Here is a 22,800-nt window from a genome sequence, read left to right as displayed (position 1 = left end):
ACAGGTCTTTTGGGTGGCAGCATTTCTGAAGGAAGGATTGGGCATACTGAACTCCAACTACTCCATACTTCTTTATTCCAACATCTGCCAATGGGGGAAAGTCGAGATACCACATATACATTAGATTGTAGACTGGTCCTGTTGACATAGTTGGATTCAGGCCAGTGTTCATCTAATGTGTATGGTCAATTTACCAGTCAAAATACAGCTGAAGTCCAACAGAAAAGAGCCAATGCAAGTGTGACAAGAGTTGTAAGGGACGCATTCTAATCAATTCTACATGTTTTCATTACATTCATTAAAAAATGCTCATCTTCAAATCCATGACAAACCAAGAAAGACCACTCACCCAATTAACACCCAGATACACTATCCTACTAAAGGTAATTGGACCCCTGAGCAAGAGTCAAAAGTAGTATTTATTTCTATCTGTTAATAGTGGGGTCTCCTTTTGCTCTAATCACATCAGATACTCTCCTTGGCATACTTTTAGTTAAAGGGGTTGTCCCGCGCCGAAACGGTTTTTTTTTTTTTTCAAACCCCCCCCCCCCCCCCCCGTTCGGCGCGAGACAACCCCGATGCAGGGGTTAAAAAAGAACACCAGAGAGTGCTTACCTGAATCCCCGCGCTCCGGTGACTTCTTACTTACCTGCTGAAGATGGCCGCCGGGATCTTCACCCTCGGTGGACCGCAGGGCTTCTGTGCGGTCCATTGCCGATTCCAGCCTCCTGATTGGCTGGAATCGGCACGTGACGGGGCGGAGCTACAAGGAGCCGGCATCCAGCACGAGTGGCCCCATTGAGGAAAGAAGAAGACCCGGACTGCGCAAGCGCGTCTAATTTGGCCATTAGACGCCGAAAATTAGACGGCCTCCATGGAAACGAGGACGCTAGCAACGGAGCAGGTAAGTGAAAAACTTCTTATAACTTCTGTATGGCTCATAATTAATGCACAATGTACATTACAAAGTGCATTAATATGGCCATACAGAAGTGTATAGACCCACTTGCTGCCGCGGGACAACCCCTTTAATGTCTGATACACTTCAGCTGGCATTTCCCTCCATGCATCCTGCAAATATCTGGCGAGTTCTCTGACAGATGATGGATGTTGTTCATATCTCCTGACCCGATAGTTTAATTTGTCTCAAAGATGTTCAGTAGTATTCAGGTCGGGACTCAATGCAGCCAGTCCAATAGTGGAATATCCATATCCTCAAGGCATTGTAAAACAACGACAGATTTGTGACAAGGAACGTTGTCTTGTTGGAAGTATTGCTGACTATTCCCAGAGTATTACCACATTGTCGGTGGCATATTATTATCTAGAACGTCAAGTTATACCTCCATGATCATGGTTTTTGGTACTATAACTGAGACCATGCCACGTAAAACATCACCAGGCCATAACGAAACCTCTGCAGTACTTAACTGTTGGCACAACACACTCAAGTAAAAGATGTTCCTCAGGCGTCCTCCACACACCGGTACGTCCATCTGATCTGAAGATGGAATAGTGTGATTCATCACTCCATACAACGTTCTTCCGTTACTGAACTGTCCGATGACTGTGCTCCTTGCACCACCGTAGAAGGGCTAATACATTGCACTTCGTGATGGATGGCATCATAACCCATATATTTAATAGGGTACAGTTCCCATCACAAACTATGGCTGACACCTCCATGGATCTTCATCTGATGTAGCAAGGTTTAGCATACGTGACATATTAACATGACATAATCCGTTCTACTAATAGGGGGGTCCAAATACTTTGGGTTGGATAATGTACAGTCCTATACGATGAGCCTCTCTTTTTCCCCCCCCGTGGTTTCTGTATTAGACATAGAGTGCACAATTGGTTTACCACCGTACTAATGACAGACCTCGTCAGATTGCAGTGGGCTTAATAAGTAAGCGTTGCTGACAGTTCATTCTAGCAATGAGATGCTGGTGGCAAATCACAGTGACATGCCACTAATGACTGCTGATTAGAGATGAGCGAGTATACTCGCTAAGGCACATTACTCGAGCGAGTAGTGCCTTAGCCGAGTATCTCCCTGCTCGTCTCTAAAGATTCGGGGGCCAGCGGGGAGCGGAGGGGAAGAGCGGAGAGGAACAGAGGAGAGATCTCTCTCTCCCTCTCCATCCCGCGCTCCCCCCCCCCCCCCCGAAACTCACCTGTCACTGGCGATGGCCCTGGAATCTTTAGAGACGAGCGGGAGGAAACTCGGCTAAGGCACTACTCGCTCGAGTAATGTGCCTTAGCGAGTACACTCGCTCATCTCTACTGCTGATACAACCCCTTTAACTTATTTGCTTGTATTAAGGAATAAAGCCAAGGCATGTATTTTGCATCAAAACCAGGTGCTATAAAAGCCAATAAAGTGCAAGTTATATATAATCTTCAATATTTACTTTGCTACAAAACAAAATGTTAGGGCCAAATATTTGGGACTGGATATGCAATCTCCAAATATTATCCTTCTGACAAAACAAAAATAGCACCAAATTCCACACAGTTATTATTAGCAGAAATACAAATAATCTAATGTTACAGGTCACTTGCAGATGGGATAGATACTCCAGGAAAGAAAATACAGCTATAAGAGATCAAAATTAGAGCCATTGTATCCATTTATGAATACATTCAGACACGCATATAAATATAATTCGCCATAGCATTGTAGAGGTGCAGCTATGCATATATGGCACTACCCCAAATCCTCCCACACCCTACAGGTAAAGGCAACTTCACACAGACCAATCCTACCAACCACAGGCTAGATGATAGGTGGCACGTGAAGACCGGTGGAAGTGTATGACTAGCCCCAATTTTCCCTGGTGAGAGATAATCCCTAGAGGAGTCAGGAAGTGTTGTCATAGTTGGACTACCCCTTTAATGCCTACCTGGAAGCCATGATAGAAGAGTGTGAATGAGCAGAGCCTTAGCTAGTGCTACGTTCTACCTCCTAATAAAGCAACTTTCAGCAGACTGAAATCAGTTTGCCACCCCTACTTGAAAAGGTCAACTCTTGTGCTGTTGTCTTCCTGGGAATCCCTGACAAGGTTCGAAGGGAAACCCTAAGTAGGCCCTTCTAAAGCATCACTAAGCAGGGTTTCACAGCATAGGTACCGTAGTACTGTTCTGCCATACAAGACTATGTCAGAAACTAGTTTAAAAGGGGTTTTCCAGAGAAATACTATCCTCAGAATAGGTCATTAATAATAATTGATCTCTGATCTGTTGCTTAGAACCCTGAGCAATCAGCTGATTGGAGACACATTGTTAGCATGGCTACGCACAGGGGTACGAAGCAGAACATGCTGCTTCAACCCCTATGCAGTGGCTGGCCCTTATACTTGCAGGCTGGGGTGTCATTAAAATCAATGGGAACTGCACCTGAAGTTACACAGGGGTTGGAGCAGCAGCTTCCGCTCTGACCCCCTAAGTGCAGAACTGCTCAATCAGCTGATTGGCTGGGGTCCCGATTGGCGGACTGCCGCTGAACAACTATTGATGACCCATGAAGTTACACAGGGGTTGGAGCAGCAGCTTCCCTTCTGACCCCCTAAGTGCAGCACTGCTCAATCAGCTGATTGGCGGACCCCAGCTGAACAACGATTGATGACCGATTCTGAGGACAGTTGATCATTAGTATTTCCCTGGACACTCCCTCCCCCATCAGTCCTGGGGATAGGGTTTCTGTGTTCCCCCTTCTTTTGTCACCTGCAGTGAGGTCAGAATGAATGGAGCTGTAGCTGTGTGTGTGTGGCTGCCACTCCATTCTTTTCCATGGCGCTGACAGAAAGAGCTGCGCGCTTGTACTTATTTATGGCAGTACCATTTAAAATGAATAGGACGGCACTGCGCATGTGTGACCATAGCTCCAGTCAATCACCTACTCCCTGGGGTGCAGTAAGCTTGCAGTGAGGTGGATTGGTGAAACGGAATCCCCATTCTCAGGATTGGTGGGGGTCTAAGTGGATAGGTGATAAAAGGGTTGTACCAAAATTAACTTAACGAAATTTGAACTAAGGTAAAAAGGTAAAAACTGTATATAAGATCAAACACTGAAAAGTAGTTTACCCTCTTTTGCTTCCTTTGCCTTTTCATTTTCTTTTGCTTCGTCTTCCCTTTTCCTTTTGGCTGCGTTCAATTCTCGCTTTAGCTGACGCACTTCTTTACGCAATTCTTCACTGAAGGGGGAAAAAAAATCCATCAATAAAATATGGTAACAAAACACAAAAATCACAAATAAGTCAGTAAATTAAATTCTGAATCACAAAACTCTGATGAAGGTGATGAATTTCATCATTCATGTACAAGAATAAAACACTGTCATTCAGTTCAGTGGACGGCGGTACTTAAAGGAAACCTGTCATCACTTTTCAGTCCTACAAATTAAGTTATGGGGCTCAAATGTGAGGGAACGGGGAGTCGGGTTTCCTACTCACCAGGCGATCCATTCCAGCGCCGTGCCCCGCGAAGTTACAGCACCAACACAGCGTCATTCTTTTCAGCCAGTTGTGTGCGCACGCTCTCTCATTCATCTCTATGGCAGAATCCGTGGACATAGCCAGCTGAAAAGAATCACGCTGTGTGCAAGCGGGAACACAGCGCTGAACGGACGCCTGGTGAGTATGAGGCACCAATCCCTGGACTCTCTGTTCCCTCATAATTGAGTCCCATGCCCTAGTTTATGGGTCTTAAATATGATGACAGTTTTTTTTTTAAAATTTGCTCCTCCCTTTCCCCCAAACTACGCTTTGTTAGTATACTTACGGTGGTGCCGGAGTACCACTTTGGTGCTCCGGCAACATGGCATTTGACAAGTGATGCTACCGGATTTTCTGGCATCCTATTAACATGTCATGTAGAAGCTCCCGGGCCTGCTAAAATCCTGTATGAGGCCTCCTATTGGCTGCAGCGGTCATGCGGGTAAAAAAAACCCCACATGACTGCTGCAGAAAAGAGTAATTAAAGCAGCAGAGGACTGGAGAGGCAGTGGGAGTGAGCAGGATAACGAGCAACAAGATTGGAGTTTGTTTACCAGACCTTCACATAAGTTAATTCAGAAGGCATGGAGGACGAATGATTGTACGTACAATTATTCGTCTCCCATACAGTTTTATCACTATATCCTCTGTTCACACAGAAGGATATGCTGCCGACTACTTCTTTCTACTGCAAAAAAACGTGATCAGGCTGTGAACAGGCATTAGCTTGTTCGTCCACTGATTGGGAACAGCCTCACATGGCCCAAAGATTAGGTAAAAAAACATTGCAATGCATTCTTGCCCAATCACTAAAAAGCCTTTAAAGGGGTCGTACCAGAATTAACTTTTATCCCTTATCCATGTGAACGCTTCCATTTTCAGTATCCGGCTGGGATCTCAGCAGCGAGACCCCACTGATCAGACTTTAATCAGCTATCCTAGGTGATAAGTGTTTTCTGGTACAACCCCTTTAAAGAAAGCGTTCTACCATGTTATTGTGTAATTATATCCTGTTACACCATTTGCATCAGTTCCTGTCTCTAATAGGGGCTCCCAGTCCAATTTCGTTATCTCAAGCACACACATAACATACTAAGAACTGGGATAGAAGTTATCCTATTGCACACAAGGTGGTCGGGAACAGGTATTATGGAGCTCATTTATATGAAAAAATACACTAGAACATCAAAAGAGGTTACGGCCGTATGTCAACCAGAGGTATGCCACCTTAAAGACCCCAATCTTAGGCGCACAAAGCCTTGGAATGGCCTTTCTTTGTATTCCTCAGTATGCACGTGGTATTCTTGCACTTTGAGTATAAATAATGAAAAACCAAACATTTCTCAGGATATCCGCTTCCAAGAAAGACTTTAGAATTCTATCCTAGTTCTAAGAAATCTTAAAACAAGAAAAGCTCTGGAAGCAAAATATCTCAGTATTGTAATTTGCTACCGTTATTACCACTTCACAGAAGCAAACAGAGGAAACAATGGCTCGTTTAATGATTGCTGTAAAACTAAAATGAAAACACCCAGCAGCTGTCACAAGGCAAGAAAAAGTGCATACTCAAAAGAGTGATTCAAATTTAATGAATAAAAACTCACTGTATCTTTTCCATAAGGCCCAGTCAGGTTTAAAGCGGTCGTCTCACTTCTACCTGTTTTGCTACAGGAAGCTCACAGCTCTGTACATTGAGCAGTGGACTGGGTTGGTACTGCAAGCCGATTCCTATTGCAGTGAATGGGACTTAACCTAAAAGTACCAACCCAGACCACTGTTCAATGTAAAGAGCTGTCAACTTCCTGCAATAAAACAGGTAGAGGTCGGACAACCCCTTTAAGAAAACCTAAACCTGCACTTCTGGGTAAGTATGAAAAAGGCAGACAAATATGCTGCCAAGTAGACATAAATGGTCTAAAAGGGCTACATCTCACGGGTCCACGCATTAGGATAACTTGATCAACATGTCCACATTGACCTTTCCTCGCACTTCTTGTAAAACTTCCTATTCAACCATCTAAGCCAGATGACATCCAAAAAAATGGTATTAATACTGAGTGAGGATATAAAGAAGGCATTATTATTAAGTGGGGGCCACTTTTACTGTGTCAGGGTTAATATAAGTAGCATTTACTGCGTGGGGCCTACAGGGAGCACTGAAATGGGGACAGTACTACTGAGTGGGGCACCACTGGTGGAATTACTACTTCTAGGGGTACTATAGAAAAGGAGATTGTGTAAGGGTGTGGACAACATAGGGAGGGTGTTGTAAAAGCGAGGAGCCCAAGAAGTCTATGTGTCAAATTCTGCAAAGACAAGTTGTGGATGGGAGAAATTATCATGGCAGTCTGGGCCAGATGCAGAGGAAAAGGACAATTGTATGATTCCAGTCCGAGAGGTTGTTACCTGTGGTACTGTAATTACTTATAAGGTCTTCAGAGATCTGTACAGAGATGTTATCTACTATTATATGGTCAATGTATGGAGATTACATTTGTCTTTTGCATACTTTCAACTTAATTGCCAAAAAAGGAATAAAAATGATCAAAAAGTCATATGTACCCAAAAATGGGGTACCACAGCTCACCCCACAAAAGGCAAGCCCTCACACAGCCTCACTGATGAGAAAAAAAATGTATTGGGTCTCATAATTTTGTGATACAAAGTAATTTTTTTTAAATTCTTTTTTTATTTTTAAAAAATAGTAAAACATAAAACAGTATAAATTTGGTATTGCTGGAGTCATACCACTCTGCATAATAAAATTAACATTTCTACCGCACAGCGAACATTTCACAAATAGAACACAGAATTTATAACATGAATTGCACTACTATGTGGTGGCATGAAGGTAGGCATTGCAGTGTATGAAGAAGAAAAGGCAGCACCACATTGGTATTTATGGACACATCCGTAAGAAAATGATTAAAACTACCAACATTGTCCACATGTACAGCAGTTTTAATCAACTTTCCTAGGATATGAAAGTTATGGCCCTTTTACACGGGATGACCTGTCAGGCGCAGATGCCCTACAGGTTGGCCCAGTGGTGGTTGTTGCTTACACCTGAGCAATCATCGCTCAGTGAATAGAGGCGGACTGTGCTGGGGAGCGTTCAGATGAACATGAGCCTGTTTGCATGGGCCAATTGTCGTTCATTTTTATGTATGCATAAGCTGAATTACAAACAATAAGCAAGTGAATTTTCATTCGTTGTTCAGTCGGTACATGCATTTATACTGGAAGAAATTCATTCAGATTCTCACTGGATCGCAGGAATCCGAACAATTCGCCCCTGTGTAAAAGTTGTCAAAAAAGTCTAAAACAAATAGAAAATGTGGCGCAAAGCATGTGTGCTATAGTTTCTTGGTGCAATTTGACTGCTTTCTAGACCCACATAGCTGACTTGATATTTAGGGTGAATGGCATCGCTCAATTAATTATGAAGTTCTCATTGAATGCTATGGTGAGTGACTGCAACACTGAGGCCAACTCTTTGGTCTGGAGTCCTTGTGTTTTTGGAAAGATTCTCTTCACATTACATTTTTGGCTTCATCTTTGGTATTTCTTCTTCCATGCAGAAAGCTGCATACGAATGGAAACCAGAATGGAATCATAAGGTTTAATATGTTAGCCGAAAACCGCTTTGGTCTCCATCTCACTAGATTTCCATCCCTTCAGTCTTTTTATCTGGATAGAGAAGCACTGCTTGTGGTGTATTTCAGTTGAGTTAAAAAGACTGACAGGCGAAGAAGATGAGAACCCGGGGAAAGGAGTCAAACACATGATGCAAAAAGGGCGTAACAAAGATGTTCCAACAGGTCGATCCCCCACCCTATTACTCTTTTAAGACCTACTGTATGAGGTGCAGACAAGTTTTGAGGGCTCCAAATTTTTTTACTCAGGAATAGCAGCCGATAGAAACATGGGGCGCATTCTAGAAGATGTGGGCATTCTTCGGGGATAAGTGAGACAGACGGCAGCACAGAACCCATGTGACAGAATGGAGTTAGAAACGCTCTCAACACTTAAAATGGTGATGCTCACGTTCCAAGAATAGCGAGTAATCATCCATTTTCTTTACTTGTGTGGAATGACATTGATCATCGGTTGAGTGGGACACGCGGTGAAGACGTCATGGACATGAAAAACATGAGTTTGTGGATATGACAGTTCAAAGAAGCATTAACCACGTTTTGACAACATGATTGCATAATTGGAGAAAGTGATTATAGAGGATCATAGGTTGACTGTGGAAGAGATTGCCTATAAAGCCGACATTTTCATAAGATCTGAGTACACTATCCTGCATGAAGACCCAAAGATGTCGAAAGTTTCCTCCAGGCGGGTACTGCGAATGTTGACTGATGATCAAAAGGCTGTTTGTGTGGCAATCTGTCAGGTCATCTTGACAAGTGATGACAACACAAATGGCGCCTTCATTCCATCAATTGTCACAATGGATGAGACGTGGATGCTCCCCATGGTTGTACGTTTTCCAGCTGCTCTTGCATTAGCGATTTTTTTAGTGGGAAACCCCCCTCTACAGAAGTGTTCACAGAAGCACATAATCATGGTGTCGATACTGTGAACATTGTGTATGCCAAGAGTGAGAAGTGAAAATACTTTTGGCTTTCTGGGCTAAGTAGTTTTTTTGGGGGGAAAAAGTAGTAGACCTTAAACCTTGAATGCGCCTCTCAATTACCAGATCATGAGAGTAAAATAAGGCTTATCTTTGGAAAACCTTTCTACTCAAAATCCTAAGAGGACAAAGAAAAGAATATTTGAAGATACATTTGAGAAACAGTCACTGTTCTTTATAAGCTACATATAAGGCATCCTGAAAAAAATGCCCCATCATCCTTGTAAGCCGCAAGCCAAGAAATATTCAACAGATTTTGCATAACGTTTTATCTATACAGTTAACGTTATCTCTGTTGAACATTTGGCAACTGTGCTGTCACTAAAACAATATTATTGCTGTCATTTCCATGTGTTAGATTTTGCTTGGTCACCCAGCACAGGTAAGCTGCTGTGAATGGGCACATTTCCCAGTACATTTGAGGCATCCCACATTGAAACAATAGAGCTTTGTTACTCACCATCTGCTAGTCAGCACATTTCTTACAGTCATTGTAGCCTGTTTATCTAAATTTTTCAGGCTGCGCGGAGCTTAATCAGCTACATTTATGCTCAATTGTTAAAATATTACAGCAATGCGAAATGTCTCTCCAACCACCACACGGAAGAATGTGCTCGCTGGAACCGCACAGCAGATCGCAGCACCATGTACGGAGAACCAAGTCAGGAGCCTTCTACAGGGAGGAATTAGCTCTGGTAGACGAGCGCCAATCAACAAGATCAGCACCGGTCTACATTGGCTGATTCCAACTCTACTAGGGGGACAGATGACTGTTAATACGACCGCTTGACCTGGAGGGACAAGACTCTAATAATAGTTATAGAATCATAGCCCGCACAATGCCACAGAACATCCTCATTACACTCTAGGTAGACTGTGCCTTCCGTAAGACATATAGGTCGGGAGGGTTTCCTGACATGTTCATCTGACAGAAGTATTGGATGTGTGCCACGGTATAACCATACGACAACAGGCATTGTACATAAGCAACAACAAAAAAGGATAACGTGAACCATACATTTTAGGTAGTCCATAGGAAAGTGCAGTTTATTGTACTTTTCTATACAAATATTGAGCTGGGATAGGACATTAGTAATTCCACTCTTTTATTGGGAACTTTGCTTTATAAGAACATTGCCAAGTGTCCGTTGTCATCATATTGTGTTAATGTACCCAGAATGAAACACAAATATCACAGATCAAAAGTGACCAATGATGGAAAATAAGACATTTTTCATTAACCCCTTAAAGGGGTTGTCTCGCGGCGAAAGCGATTTTTTTTTTAAATGGACCCCTGCATTATGCCCTGTGAAAAAGAAAGCATTTGTTAGTTTTTAACAAGCACATTGCACTTACCTGCATCAGCGTTCTGCAGCTTCTTCATTTCTTCTTTTAAAGATGGCGCCGCTGGTCTTCTCCCACGGTGCACCGCGGGTCTTCCCATGGTGCACCGTGGAGTTTCTTCTTCTGTCTTCCGCGTTCCATTGCCGATTCCAGCCTCCTGATTGGCTGGAATCGGCACACGTGACGGGGCGGAGCTACGCGATGACGACGCGGTGACCTGCTCTCCGGCACGAGCGGCCCCATTCACCAGGCAGAAGACCGCACAGCGCAAGCGCGTCTAAAAATACCAGAAGACAGCGAAATTAGACGGAGCCATGGAGACGGGGACGCTAGCAACGGAGCAGGTAAGTGAATAACTTCTGTATGGCTCATAATTAATGCACGATGTATATTACAAAGTGCATTAATATGGCCATACAGAAGTGTATACCCCCACTTGCTGCCGCGAGACAACCCCTTTAAGGACCAGGCTGTTTTGTACCTAAAGGACCAGACACTTTTTAGGGATTTTACTGCCCAATTTTTTTTCCTTTAGCTACCTAAATTATTTTTTCTGTGTTTTTTTTTCTGTGGCATATAGGGCTATTTTTTAAATATCTTTTTTTTCCCCCACATTTTTAGTTTTATTGGAGGAAAAAGTTTTTTTTACACGAGTGTATATTGATCAGGTTTTCACGCCCAGCCGATATATGCTTCCATCTAAGCAGTTCCCCCCCTTCCCTCCCCCTCACCGTCTCTCTGCCTCTCTCCTCCAGTCTGGCGTTTCCAATGGGAGGGGAGAGGGGCAGAGCTAAGCTCCGCTCTGCTCCGCCCACTCCCATTGCTGGCTAAGGACAAGGAGTGGGGCGGAGGCAGGAGCTTAGCTCCGCCCTGTCCCACCCACTCCCATTGCAAACCACTCGGAGGGGAGGAGGGAAACTGCTTAGATGGGAGCGTATATCAGCCAGGTGTGAAAACCTGACCGATATACACTTGTGTAAATAAGCCCTTATGTATATATTGTTGTTGTATTCCGTAATTCTAAAGGGTTAAACCCCCCCTGACTTCTCCTCCGGGTTATCAGCTGTTACTAACAGCTGACAACCTGTCCTGCTTCTGACTGATTGTAATTTTACATATCGCTGGACTGTAAGCCCGGGACCAGGCACCGTATATTTACAGCGCTTGGTCCTAAACGGGTTAAAAATGTGATATGGGTGTAGCAGTTGTTGGAGTATTGTCCCTTATCTGATGCTTGTATTGAACACTGTCAGTAATAGTGACATCCCGCAGCAGCCCCCCAGTAGTAATGGTGACATCCCACAGCGGCCCCCAGTAGTAATGGTGACATCCCACAGCGGCCCCCAGTAGTAATAGTGACATCCCACAGCGGCCCCCAGTAGTAATAGTGACATCCCACAGCGGCCCCCATTAGTAGAAATACAATCAAAAGACAATTGAAGTAAAATACTAATGATAAACACAAAACACAAGCAATGGTCACTAATTGCTATTGGTTTAGGCAAGTGATGGCGAACCTTTTAGAGACTGAGTGCCCAAACTGCAACCCAAAACCCATTTATTTATCGCAAAGTGCCAACACGTCAGTGAGCGGGGCTTATCACAACGTATAACTTTTACCTCCGTCATTCTTTAAAAGGACAGGGCTGTTTTATAATAGACTGGGTGCAGATTTTGACTGCTTTTGGATGCGGAAATGCTATGGAATTTGCCACGGAAATTTCCGCTAAAGACATTCTACAGCATTTCCACCCCGTGTAAACATATCCCAGCAGTGATAGTGACCCCCCAGAGCAGCCCCAGCGGTAATAGTGACCCCCCCAGAGGGGCCCCAGTGGTGATAGTGACACCACACAGTGGCCCCCAGTAGTAATAGTGACACCCCACAGCGGCCCCCAGTAGTAATAGTGACACCCCACAGCGGCCCAGTAGTAATAGTGACACCCCACAGCGGCCCCCAGCGGTAATAGTGACACCCCACAGAGGCCCCCAGTAGTAATAGTGACACCCCACAGCGGCCCCTAGTAGTAATAGTGACATCCCATAGTGGCCTCCAGTAGTAATAGTGACATCCCATAGTGGCCTCCAGTAGTAACAGTGACACCCCACAGCGGCCCCCAGTAGTAATAGTGACACCCCACAGCAGCCCCAAGTAGTAATAGTGACATCCCACAGCGGCCCCAGTGGTAATAGTGACATCCCACAGCGGCCCCAGTGGTAATAGTGACATCCCACAGCGGCCCCAGTGGTAATAGTGACATCCCACAGCGGCCCCAGTGGTAATAGTGACATCCCACAGCGGCCCCAGTGGTAATAGTGACATCCCACAGCGGCCCCAGTGGTAAGTGACTCCCACAGCAGCCCCAATTGTAATAGCGATACCCCACAGCGATCCCAGTAGTAATAGTGACACGTCATAGGAGAAGTCAGTAGGAGACGTCAGGGGAGGTCCTCCCGGCTGCACACTGACGTCACAGTGTGCGCCGGGATCAGCACCACTGAGTGAATGCCACCAGGGGAGCTGTAGCACTTCTGCCGGTATTTACTGTCATGCTGAGCGACCGACGGCTCTGCGTGCCACCTCTGGCACGCGTGCCATAGGTTTGCCACCACTTGTGTAGGCTAATCGTTAATGACCTCAATCCATAGTCCGATATAGTGTGTAGAGAGAATGATGGTAAAAATAGAGGAAGAAAATTGTTAAAGCTTTCCTAAGTTTTCAGATGACTTTTCAGAATAAACCGCTGGGGAATAAAAGCATTTCTGGGCATTATAGGACTCTGCAGGCTCCATCTCTAATTCTCATTTCTCTCTAAACTGGTGGAAGGAACCTGGTGGCTGTACTGTTTTGAGTAATTGTCTCTGTAGCACAGACAGAGAAACAATCTTAGAGGACACTACAGAGGTGCTGAGCAGGTATAACTGCATCATAAAGGTCCAATTTATGAAAAATTCACATTATGAGTCCCACACAGTGAATGCCATCAGAAAAAAAATCCAAGGGAAAAAAAGAACGGAATAAAAAGCGATAAAGTCACATGAACCCCATAATGGTACCAATAAAAACTACAAGTCACCCTGTAAAAAAAACGAGCCTTCACGCATGCCTATCAGAAAAATTAAAAAGGTATGATTTTTTTAAAAAGTAAGAATGCCAGAATTGCAAAATGTAACCTGGACACAGAAGCATCAATGACCCTTGGTCATGAAATGGTTAAAAAAAATGTACGCAATAAATCAGTACAGTATTTTGAACCTATTTCGATAAAAAAACATCACATTCAAAAGTACGGTAGTGCTTAAAAGTGGACATTTACATGTAAAAGATCTGTCTTATACAATGAAATTATTAGAACAAACTTCTGTTACTTCTGTTCATGTGATTGTAATTATCTTTACCCTCTCTCTCTTCAGGCACTTTGTTCCAGCACTTTTGTCAATGCATGCCAAGCCAAGTGTGAAGTTGTGCCAAGTCAAGTGAATAGGCACGACTTTCACACCTATTGACCGACCATGCTGTGTTGTATGCACATGCCTTGGCATGGCTGACATTCATCTGCCTATATAATCCCCCCCAGTAGCTACAACAGAATATACAGTAACATAGAATCTGATGGTAGAACCTAATTTTACTATTTAACAGAGACCAAATCCGTTTTCCACATAAAAATGGTCTGATACGATATCTGAATACAATGCGTGCTCCCAAAAACCTTTCCAGTACTAACAATACTTTATACTTTGAGTAAGGAAACGTGCAAATTTATATTTTACACATAATATCGCACTTCTTTCTTAGACTGCAGACCAATGGTAGGTTACAGAACACTTAAATATACTGCCAGAAATAGAGCAATGGAAATCATTGTGGGCTTCAAACCCTCTACAGGCCAGACTGAAAACAGCGGAGAACCAACATGCGTATGGAATGGGCACTTAAAGGGGTTGTCCCGCGGCAGCAAGTGGGTCTATACACTTCTGTATGGCCATATTAATGCACTTTGTAATGTACATTGTGCATTAATTATGAGCCATACAGAAGTTATCAAAAGTTTTATACTTACCTGCTCCGTTGCTGGCGTCCTCGTCTCCATGGTGCCGACTAATTTTCGCCCTCCGATGGCCAAATTAGCCGCGCTTGCGCAGTCCTGGTCTTCTGCTCTCTTCAATGGAGCCGCTCGTGCAGAATGCAGGCTCCGTGTAGCTCCGCCCCGTCACGTGCCGATTCCAGCCACTCAGGAGGCTGGAATCTGCAATGGACCGCACAGAAGAGCTGCGGTCCACGGAGGAAGAGGATTCCGGCGGCCATCTTCACAGGTAAGTAGAGAAGTCACCGGAGCGCGGGGATTAAGGCAAGCGCTCCGGTAAGCTTTCTGTACGTCCCTGCATCGGGGTTGTCTCGCGCCGAACGGGGGGGGGGGGGGGGTTTGAAAAAAAAAAAAAAAACGTTTCGGCGCGGGACAACCCCTTTAAGTGTTACCGGACCTTTCAGAACTGACGCTTCCCTGTATGAAGATTAGATGTGACCCTGAAGTGTGGCATAAAATCACGTGAGCAAGTTTTCCGTGGATGAATTTCATCAGCGTGAATCTACACCATAATGGGAAGATTCTAGCGATCTCATCGATTTTCAACAAAGTCTGGTCATCGGTGCTAGACTAGCCAGAGGTCAGGATTTCATACACTGTCAACCTTATGGAGTTTTCTTTTGCAATGGTGTCTAGAGTATACTGAGAATTGCGTGAGAAGTGCTCTGGCCCCGATGACGTCTGGCACTGTTGTAGTAACAGCAGGCGCGGCGATCAGCTGATCACTGGGAATTCCAAGCTGCGGATCCCTGGTGATCAACTACTGATGACCTATCCATAATGTAACAATTCTGACACAACTTTCCCCATAATTTTGCATTGTTTTGTTACTCTTCTTACAAATATATTGATAAATTGGCAACTTCCTCTGCAGCTTATAAGCAGACCCGATGCAGAGTATGAAGGTACAGCGCTTGACATGCCAGGAGCAGCAAGTATAGTATCCTAGATTACATTTGGGGATGAAGAATAAAAAATAAAATTAGGTTAGGCAACCCCTTTAATATTTAAGCAGGTGAAAGTTGTCCAGGCCGACACGATACCTTCACTACCCAAAATAATTCAACCATCATCAGATTATTGTTTTATACAAGGGCTGAACATAACCTGCAGTGAAGCTTTACCAATCCAACATATTGTCACGTCCGTGCAGGCCATGGGAAAAATAAACTACACGGACATAACCCAAATACGGGCTGGAGGAAAACTGTAAAGGGTATGCACACGAACAGACACTGAAACATACATAAACCAGAATGTGCATACATGCTGAACACCATAACAAACTGAACAGTAAACGGGACTTGCGATCAGACATCTAACAATGACTGACAAACACCAAAACACTTACCCAAAATACCTACATGTATAACCAGATGGAACAGCTAATAAATACAAGGTATGAGTTAGTGCTTTGGCCAAAGTACGAACGCTCACAAGCCCGCATCAAGGGTCCTCGTTGTCCTGCGAGTCCCTACTGTAGCAAGACAATATAAACCCCAGGAGTCCTGCCTACAAGCAGAGCGATTATCCCAAGAGGCATGCTGGAACTTAGGGGCCCGGCTCACTCTAGATGGTAACTGGCAGGAACAGAGCAAATACAAACAAGACAGTAAATCAGCAGGACATAATTCGTACAAGGTGTCTGCACATCTACAGATGGAAAGACAAAACAAGGCTCTAGCGTCCATCTACCAATGGACGAAGGTGACAGGACAAAGCTCGGGCGTCCACCCAACAACGGACGGGTAGAACAAACAAACAAGATCTGGGTGTCAGGTAAGTTAGGAGATGTGAAGGTATAATGATCAGCATCCTCTAGCAAGAGGAGCTGGTATTTAAGTACACAGACTGATGGTGATTGGCTGGCTGGAGAACTCCACACCATCAACCTGCCAAATCAACCACACCTGCAGCAGTGTGCTCCTATAGAAACCCACATAACTACCGGTCCCAGGAGCACAACGTGATACATATGCATTCAACCACCAAGGGCAGTACGATTATGGATCTCTAGTATTCGATTGAACGTATTACAATATACATTTTTTGCATTTAAGTGTTCTTCTAGGAAATAACTGAACATTTCTGTTTTACCAAACCGAATCAGCCGGCTTCACTGCAAAAAGTTTTATTAACACAAATAATAAAAGAACGCAACGCACATCACGGTAATTACAAGAACTTTTATCTTTTCAGGGGTCACTTTCTAATTACAAAATTCCAGAACTTTATACAGAAGACAATGCAGCCTGGGATATCGCAGCCCGCTTATAAAAATGTGCTCAAGTATTTCTGGGGTTTATTAAATTCATTTCTTTTTATGTACCATATGTATAGACATACCAAGGAAAATCTTGGGTCACTTGAGGATAACAATTCAAGAGGAATGCGTGAGATATCACAGCACTTTCGTGATCCTGATGCTATGAAATATTCTACTTTGATAGCACACTTCCTGAGAGTCTAGCAGACACTAATTATTGCATGGTACGGTTACACTTTAACGACTTTACAGATGCTCTTCTTAAGCCAGTTCACACTCTAAACTCCAAGGAGATTAGAAGAAAAGATACCGACATGCCATAAGAAATGAACATCCACATACAGGGCAGATTCATCACAATGAGGTGAGTTACCGGTACATTGTAAGCTGCCACACCTGGATAACAAGGACAACCGGGGAAGGAAGGGTGCAACTACCTTGTGATAGAACTGTCATTTACGATACTGGTATCTTCCTACACGACAGAGGGGCATTTGGGACAGAGTGCGACTTGCTACCCTATAGCTAAACTCCTGGAGAAATACATATTAAGAGGAGATATGACATATGTTTAACGCCTTAAGAAAATGGACCCTTTTTTTCAAACTTTTGGTTTCTCCTCCACACTTTCAAACAATCATAACTATCTTATATTTCCCCCAACATAGCTGTCTGAGGACTTCTTTATTGCAGGCCGAGTTGTCTTTTTCAATCATACTGTTTAATGAATTATATAATGTACAGAAAAACTTTTAAACATTTCTAAGTGGAGTGAAGTAGAAAAAAATGCAATTCCGCCATCTTTTAGGCGGGTCTTATTTTTACAGCGCACACACTGCGGCAAAAATGACATCATAACTTCATTCCATGGGTCAATACAATTACTACAATACTACATTTATATATATTTTATATACATCTAGATATATTTCATATATTTGTATTTTTTACTTTTAGTATTCTTTATTTTTTACAATAATTAAAAACTTTAATTTTCAAGTATTACTTTTTTTTTTAATACCATATACTGCACTACTTTAGTACTGCAGTATATGACATTTCTGCAGATATTTTAAGATAGACCACAGGTCTACCTTAGAAGGCAGAAATACACAGCCCTGGGCCGCCATGATAACTAAACGCCATGATGAAATCTCAACGCAGGGGGGCCATTTGGGACTGCTGGGAATATATGTATATGCTGGGAAATTAGACTATGGTCCTTCCAGGATCTTTCACACAGTGATGATACAGATTAGCACTTCAGTTGCTTTAGGGTGTGAGTATCAGAATCAACTAAAACTGTGGCTGGTAGTGAGAAGGGAAGGAAAAAGAATGGTAGTAGTGTGAGAGAAACCATAGTGTCTGCTGAACACAATCTTGTTCCCCTTCTATTTTGACTGACTTGACATACATTCAGATATTTTTGTAAAGAAGATTGCAAGGCCTGAAGATGAAGAAAAAGCTGTGATTGACCTTTTGCTCACACAAATGTGTAGCCAAATAGCTGACTAAATATGGACTTTGAGAAATGTATTAACAAACAGAACTCTATTACCTGTTTTGCTTCATTTGATCTTCTATACGTATATTTAACTATGTAAATCTTAACTAAACTCAGGAATGCTTATAGATTACCAATCTAGGACCTCAGAGAGTTGGCAAACAGCGTGTGACCAAAAGACTGACATCACTGCATGGGCTAAGAGGCGTAACAAGTTATGCATAAGTTAAATCAGGTGACTTTTGGTCACATGACTTCAATGTATTTGTCTCAAAGGACTATAAATTCTGTGTCTGTTAGCCAAATAAATAGAATCATTAGCGATTTAGGCCTCCTACACACGGGCGGGTCAGACCCTGCATGCAATATTCCCGCAGTTGAGTTTGACCTGGTGCCTGGCCTGTGACCCCAGCTTACCTATCTGGCGGCTTCTGCACACGCTGCAGATGTGCCAGCCATCACTCCATCGCGCATGTGTCCCGATGCTGGGGGGGGGGGGGGCGCGTATCCCGCTGTATTTGCTGCAGAGTCCAGAGGCAGACGCTTGCCGCGAACTCCGCAATGCAAATACGCCCGTGTGCGGCCTGTGATTCTCTGAGCAGCTCGTATTAACCCTTAGGCTGGCTATCCAAGGGCAAGGTGTCATTGCGAGATCCGCGGCGATAAATTGCTTGCGGAGCTGACATGACACGCTTTCCGTAGGATAACTATGAAAAGCACAGCCTACTGCACACGAGCGTAAATCATAGAGATTTTCTGCTCGCATGATTAAAATCGCGGCATGCCACGATACTCCACGGTGAGCCTATCATTAATATACGGAGACCTTTTAGTGCTCGCCCCTCCTTCCCCACGGAGGAATATCGCTAGTGATATTCCATCACGGCCATGGACAGTCGGCCTTAATATGGAGCAGCAAGAATATACACCTCTGAACCATGGGACTAACTTCATTATAACAGACACTACCTGCTCCTCAACTAGAAGAAGTCTATAAAGCAAATTGTGAAGCTTTGAAACAAGAATAGTATTTGCACATGAGGACTCGGGAGCACTGAGAAGTTCCGAGTGTTGGCCAGAAGGATGCTTAAAAAGGTAGCTCCACTTTAGGAGCTACTCGGATACAAATATTCTAAAAGTAGCAACTTACATATTACTACTATCCAAATGAAAAATGATAGTAGGAAGCTAAAATCCCCTGCTCTTTCCTTCTGCCTCAGACTCACAGAGTATAACCTGCAATGATAGTATATTAGCAACGTTCCCTTCCTGAAGCTACATATGCTTTAGATATGAAGACACACAAAAAAGGAGTTATAAATAGGAGTTGTGAAATTTCTTAAGGACACAACAAAATTAAACTCTTTCTAACACTATCCCGCGCTGGAGATTACACTTGCTCATATTCCACCGCCTCTTATATTTGGCTCTTACTTGATGACAGAACTGTCACTTTTATTCAGCTGGCACTCTCAGCAAACCATTAGTTAAACAGTTTTAACAAGAATAGAACAATAGCTACCATTGAATGCGCTTCTCCTCTGCCAACAGGCAGGAAATGTCATTTCAGCAATCAATGCAGTAAAACAACACTGCAAGCCCAGCAATGCGGAGGGAAGGAAAAAAGAACCAACACTTAATACCAACCATAGGTGTCACTGGTGAAAAGCAAGAGGAAAATACTTATTATACTATGCAAAAAGTCATTCAATCGCCATCACAAGATAGCAAAGACATTTCCAACGCAAAGATAGATAAATTGTAGAGCTAGGCAAAATCACTACCCATGTGAAGATTTGTAAAGAAGGTCTCCTTTATGTTGTTAGAGGGGTATTTCGAAATTCCACTTTTATCACTTATCCACAGGGTCCCATGTCCCCCTCCCCTCCTTACTGCCCACCAGTGAGGTGGACCTTTAACCCCTTGAGTGGCGGGTTTCCTACCACCCTGTCAGACCCACCAGGGCAGGTTTTTTAAAATGATCTAATCATTGATTTTCAACTAATTTTGCAGTTGCGTCTCAAGAGCCATAACTTTTTCATTTTTCCATTGACATGGCCATATAAGGGCTTGTTTTTTGCGGGACAAGTTGTGATTTTTTAAACAGGGGGGAGGAAAAAAAGAAAAAAAGGGGCCATGTCATTAAGGGGTTAAATAATGCATTAACTTCCCTCTCTGGGTCATTATGACGCACGGATAGCACATGTGTGATTTTATTTTTGATTTTTTACCAAGTAAAGGGAGACAAGTGTTTTTATAATTTTTTTACTTTTGTTTTTTTTTTACTTTTTTTTTTTGTCCCTTTAGGGGACTTCCACAGGGACCCATCAGGACCCCCTGATCACATTCCGGGGGTCCGATGGTGACAGCCCTTTACATGCTGCAGTGACAGCCCTTTACATGCTGCAGTCACATAGACTGCAGCATGTAAAGGGTTAACACAGCAGAGATCGGAGGTTTTCTCTGATCTCTGCTGTAAGAGCTAGTACCTAGCTGTCCTCTGACAGCCAAGAACCAGCTCTTCCTGCCACAGAGACCATCGGCTTGCTTCTGACAAGCCGATGGTCTCTATGGCAACCTGTAAACAAAGCAGGAGACTTAGAAGCAGGAGATTGCTGGCATATCGGCAATATCTTCTGCTGGTTTTTCAAAGCCCTTGCTTCGTTCTCTGTGGGACTGTGCAGGCAGAGCACAGTGTCACAGCTTGTGGCATTGTGCTCTGCATCTCCCATAGTGATACATAGCCCGGAAATCTTCCGGGCTATATTGCTATGAGCAGTGGAGCTCCTCCCGAAAAATTTCCGGGCGTGCCACTCAAGGGGTTAATGGAGCATCGGCTGAGAATGGGCGGTCCTACTCCACACATTTTCAAAAGGAACTGCTGGAGGTAGTATGGTACAAGTGCTTAAATATTTCCGTTAGCCTCAATGAAATGAATGGAGAGGCACTGCTCTATACTCAGCTGCCACTTCATTCAAGCTCTTTGTTACAACGGGGGTGAGGGGAGTATAGGGTGCAATGAGAAAGCGCTAAGGAACCCTTCATTTCAGGATCAGTAGGAGTCTAAGCAATGAGACCCCCCTCAATCAGATTTTTATCATTTATTCTGTAGATAGGTGATAAAAGTTAATCTTCGGATAATCCCTTTAAGTCTCTTCAGCTACCAACTGAAACTTCTGGGTGTCTCCATGCTGGTTTTACCTAGTCTGGCTTGATCGACAGGTCTCTCCATATTTGTGTACATGCTCACCTCTTTATAAGAACTTGGGGGGCAATTTACTAAAGACTGTCAAATCATTGCACCGAAGAAAGATGAGCCAAACATATGCACAGGGGCACGCATCTTAAAGGGGTTCTCCACACAAATACTATTGATGATCTATCCTCAGGAGAAGTTATCAATAGTCGACCAGCTGGGGTCTTCCGCTGGGGACCGCAGCCGATCAGCTGTTTGGGTGCCAGGTGTTAGCACCGCAATACACAGGAATTGTAGCAGAAGCAGTTAATGCTAACCCTGTGTAGTGGACAGCGCTTGTAATTGTAGGTGTAGCTCCTATTACAATCAATCAATGACAGCACCTGAAATTACAAGCGACAGACACTACACAGGGTTCAGAGCCAACTGCTTCCTCTCCAACTTGTGTATTGCGATGCTGACAGCCCAATCTGCTGATCATCCGGGGTCCCCAGCCAATCAACAACTGATGTCCTATCCTGATGATCAGTCATTAATAGTATTCGCATTGAAAACCCCTTTAAGAATTTTAGTGCATCTTTAAATTGCCAGAAATTCACATCTACACCAGCTTTGAGCTGGCACAGAGTTGTGCTATAATTTACACTTACTAGGCTGACCCGATGTTCGCTACGCGAACATCAAATGTCTTGAAAGTGCTGGTTGGAAACTTCTAAATCTGCTTGGTTAGGTGATTATTTAGAGTGTCTCTTTGTATTTGGAGAAGATATCTAAAATAAAAAAAGCCTACAGGTCTCTCTCTCTGTGTCTGTCTTTCTCTCTGTTTGTCTCTCACTCTGTCTCTTCCTCTCTCATTGTCTATCACTCTCTGTTTGTATGTATCTCTCTCTTTCTGTCTCTCGGTTGCTCTCTGTATTGCTTTCTCTAGGTCTATCTATGGCTCTCGTTCTATCGCTCTATCATTTTCTCTCTCTATATCTCTCTCTCTCATCACTTTGTCTCTACGCTCTCTGTGTTTTGCTGTCTCTCTATCGTTCTGACTGTTTCTCGCTGTCTCTCTATTGCGCTCTGTTTCTCCATCACTATACCTGTCTGTTTCTCTATTGCTCTCTCGTGTCTCTTTATCACTTTCTCTCTGTTTCTATCGTTCTCTCTCTCGGTCTCTCTATTGCGCTCTGTCTGTCTCTCTCTATATTGCTCTCTCACTCTATCATTACCTCTCTGTCTCTCTATTGCTCTCTCACTTTATCATTATCTCTCT

General features: G+C 43.6%; 1 protein-coding gene across 1 annotated transcript in view; it reads right to left on the bottom strand.

Moving 5' to 3' along the window:
• Window positions 1-22,800, bottom strand: part of CWC27 (CWC27 spliceosome associated cyclophilin) — a 181,149-nt gene that overhangs the window by 82,558 nt on the left and 75,791 nt on the right. Inside the window, exon 11 of the mRNA XM_066602791.1 lies at window positions 4,090-4,199. Coding sequence (XP_066458888.1) covers window positions 4,090-4,199 — 110 coding nt within the window. The remainder of the gene's footprint in view (window positions 1-4,089; window positions 4,200-22,800) is intronic.

The sequence above is a fragment of the Eleutherodactylus coqui genome, chromosome 5, assembly GCF_035609145.1.
Source record: "Eleutherodactylus coqui strain aEleCoq1 chromosome 5, aEleCoq1.hap1, whole genome shotgun sequence".
NCBI lineage: Eukaryota > Metazoa > Chordata > Amphibia > Anura > Eleutherodactylidae > Eleutherodactylus > Eleutherodactylus coqui.
This window is presented reverse-complemented; position numbering and strand designations above follow the sequence as displayed.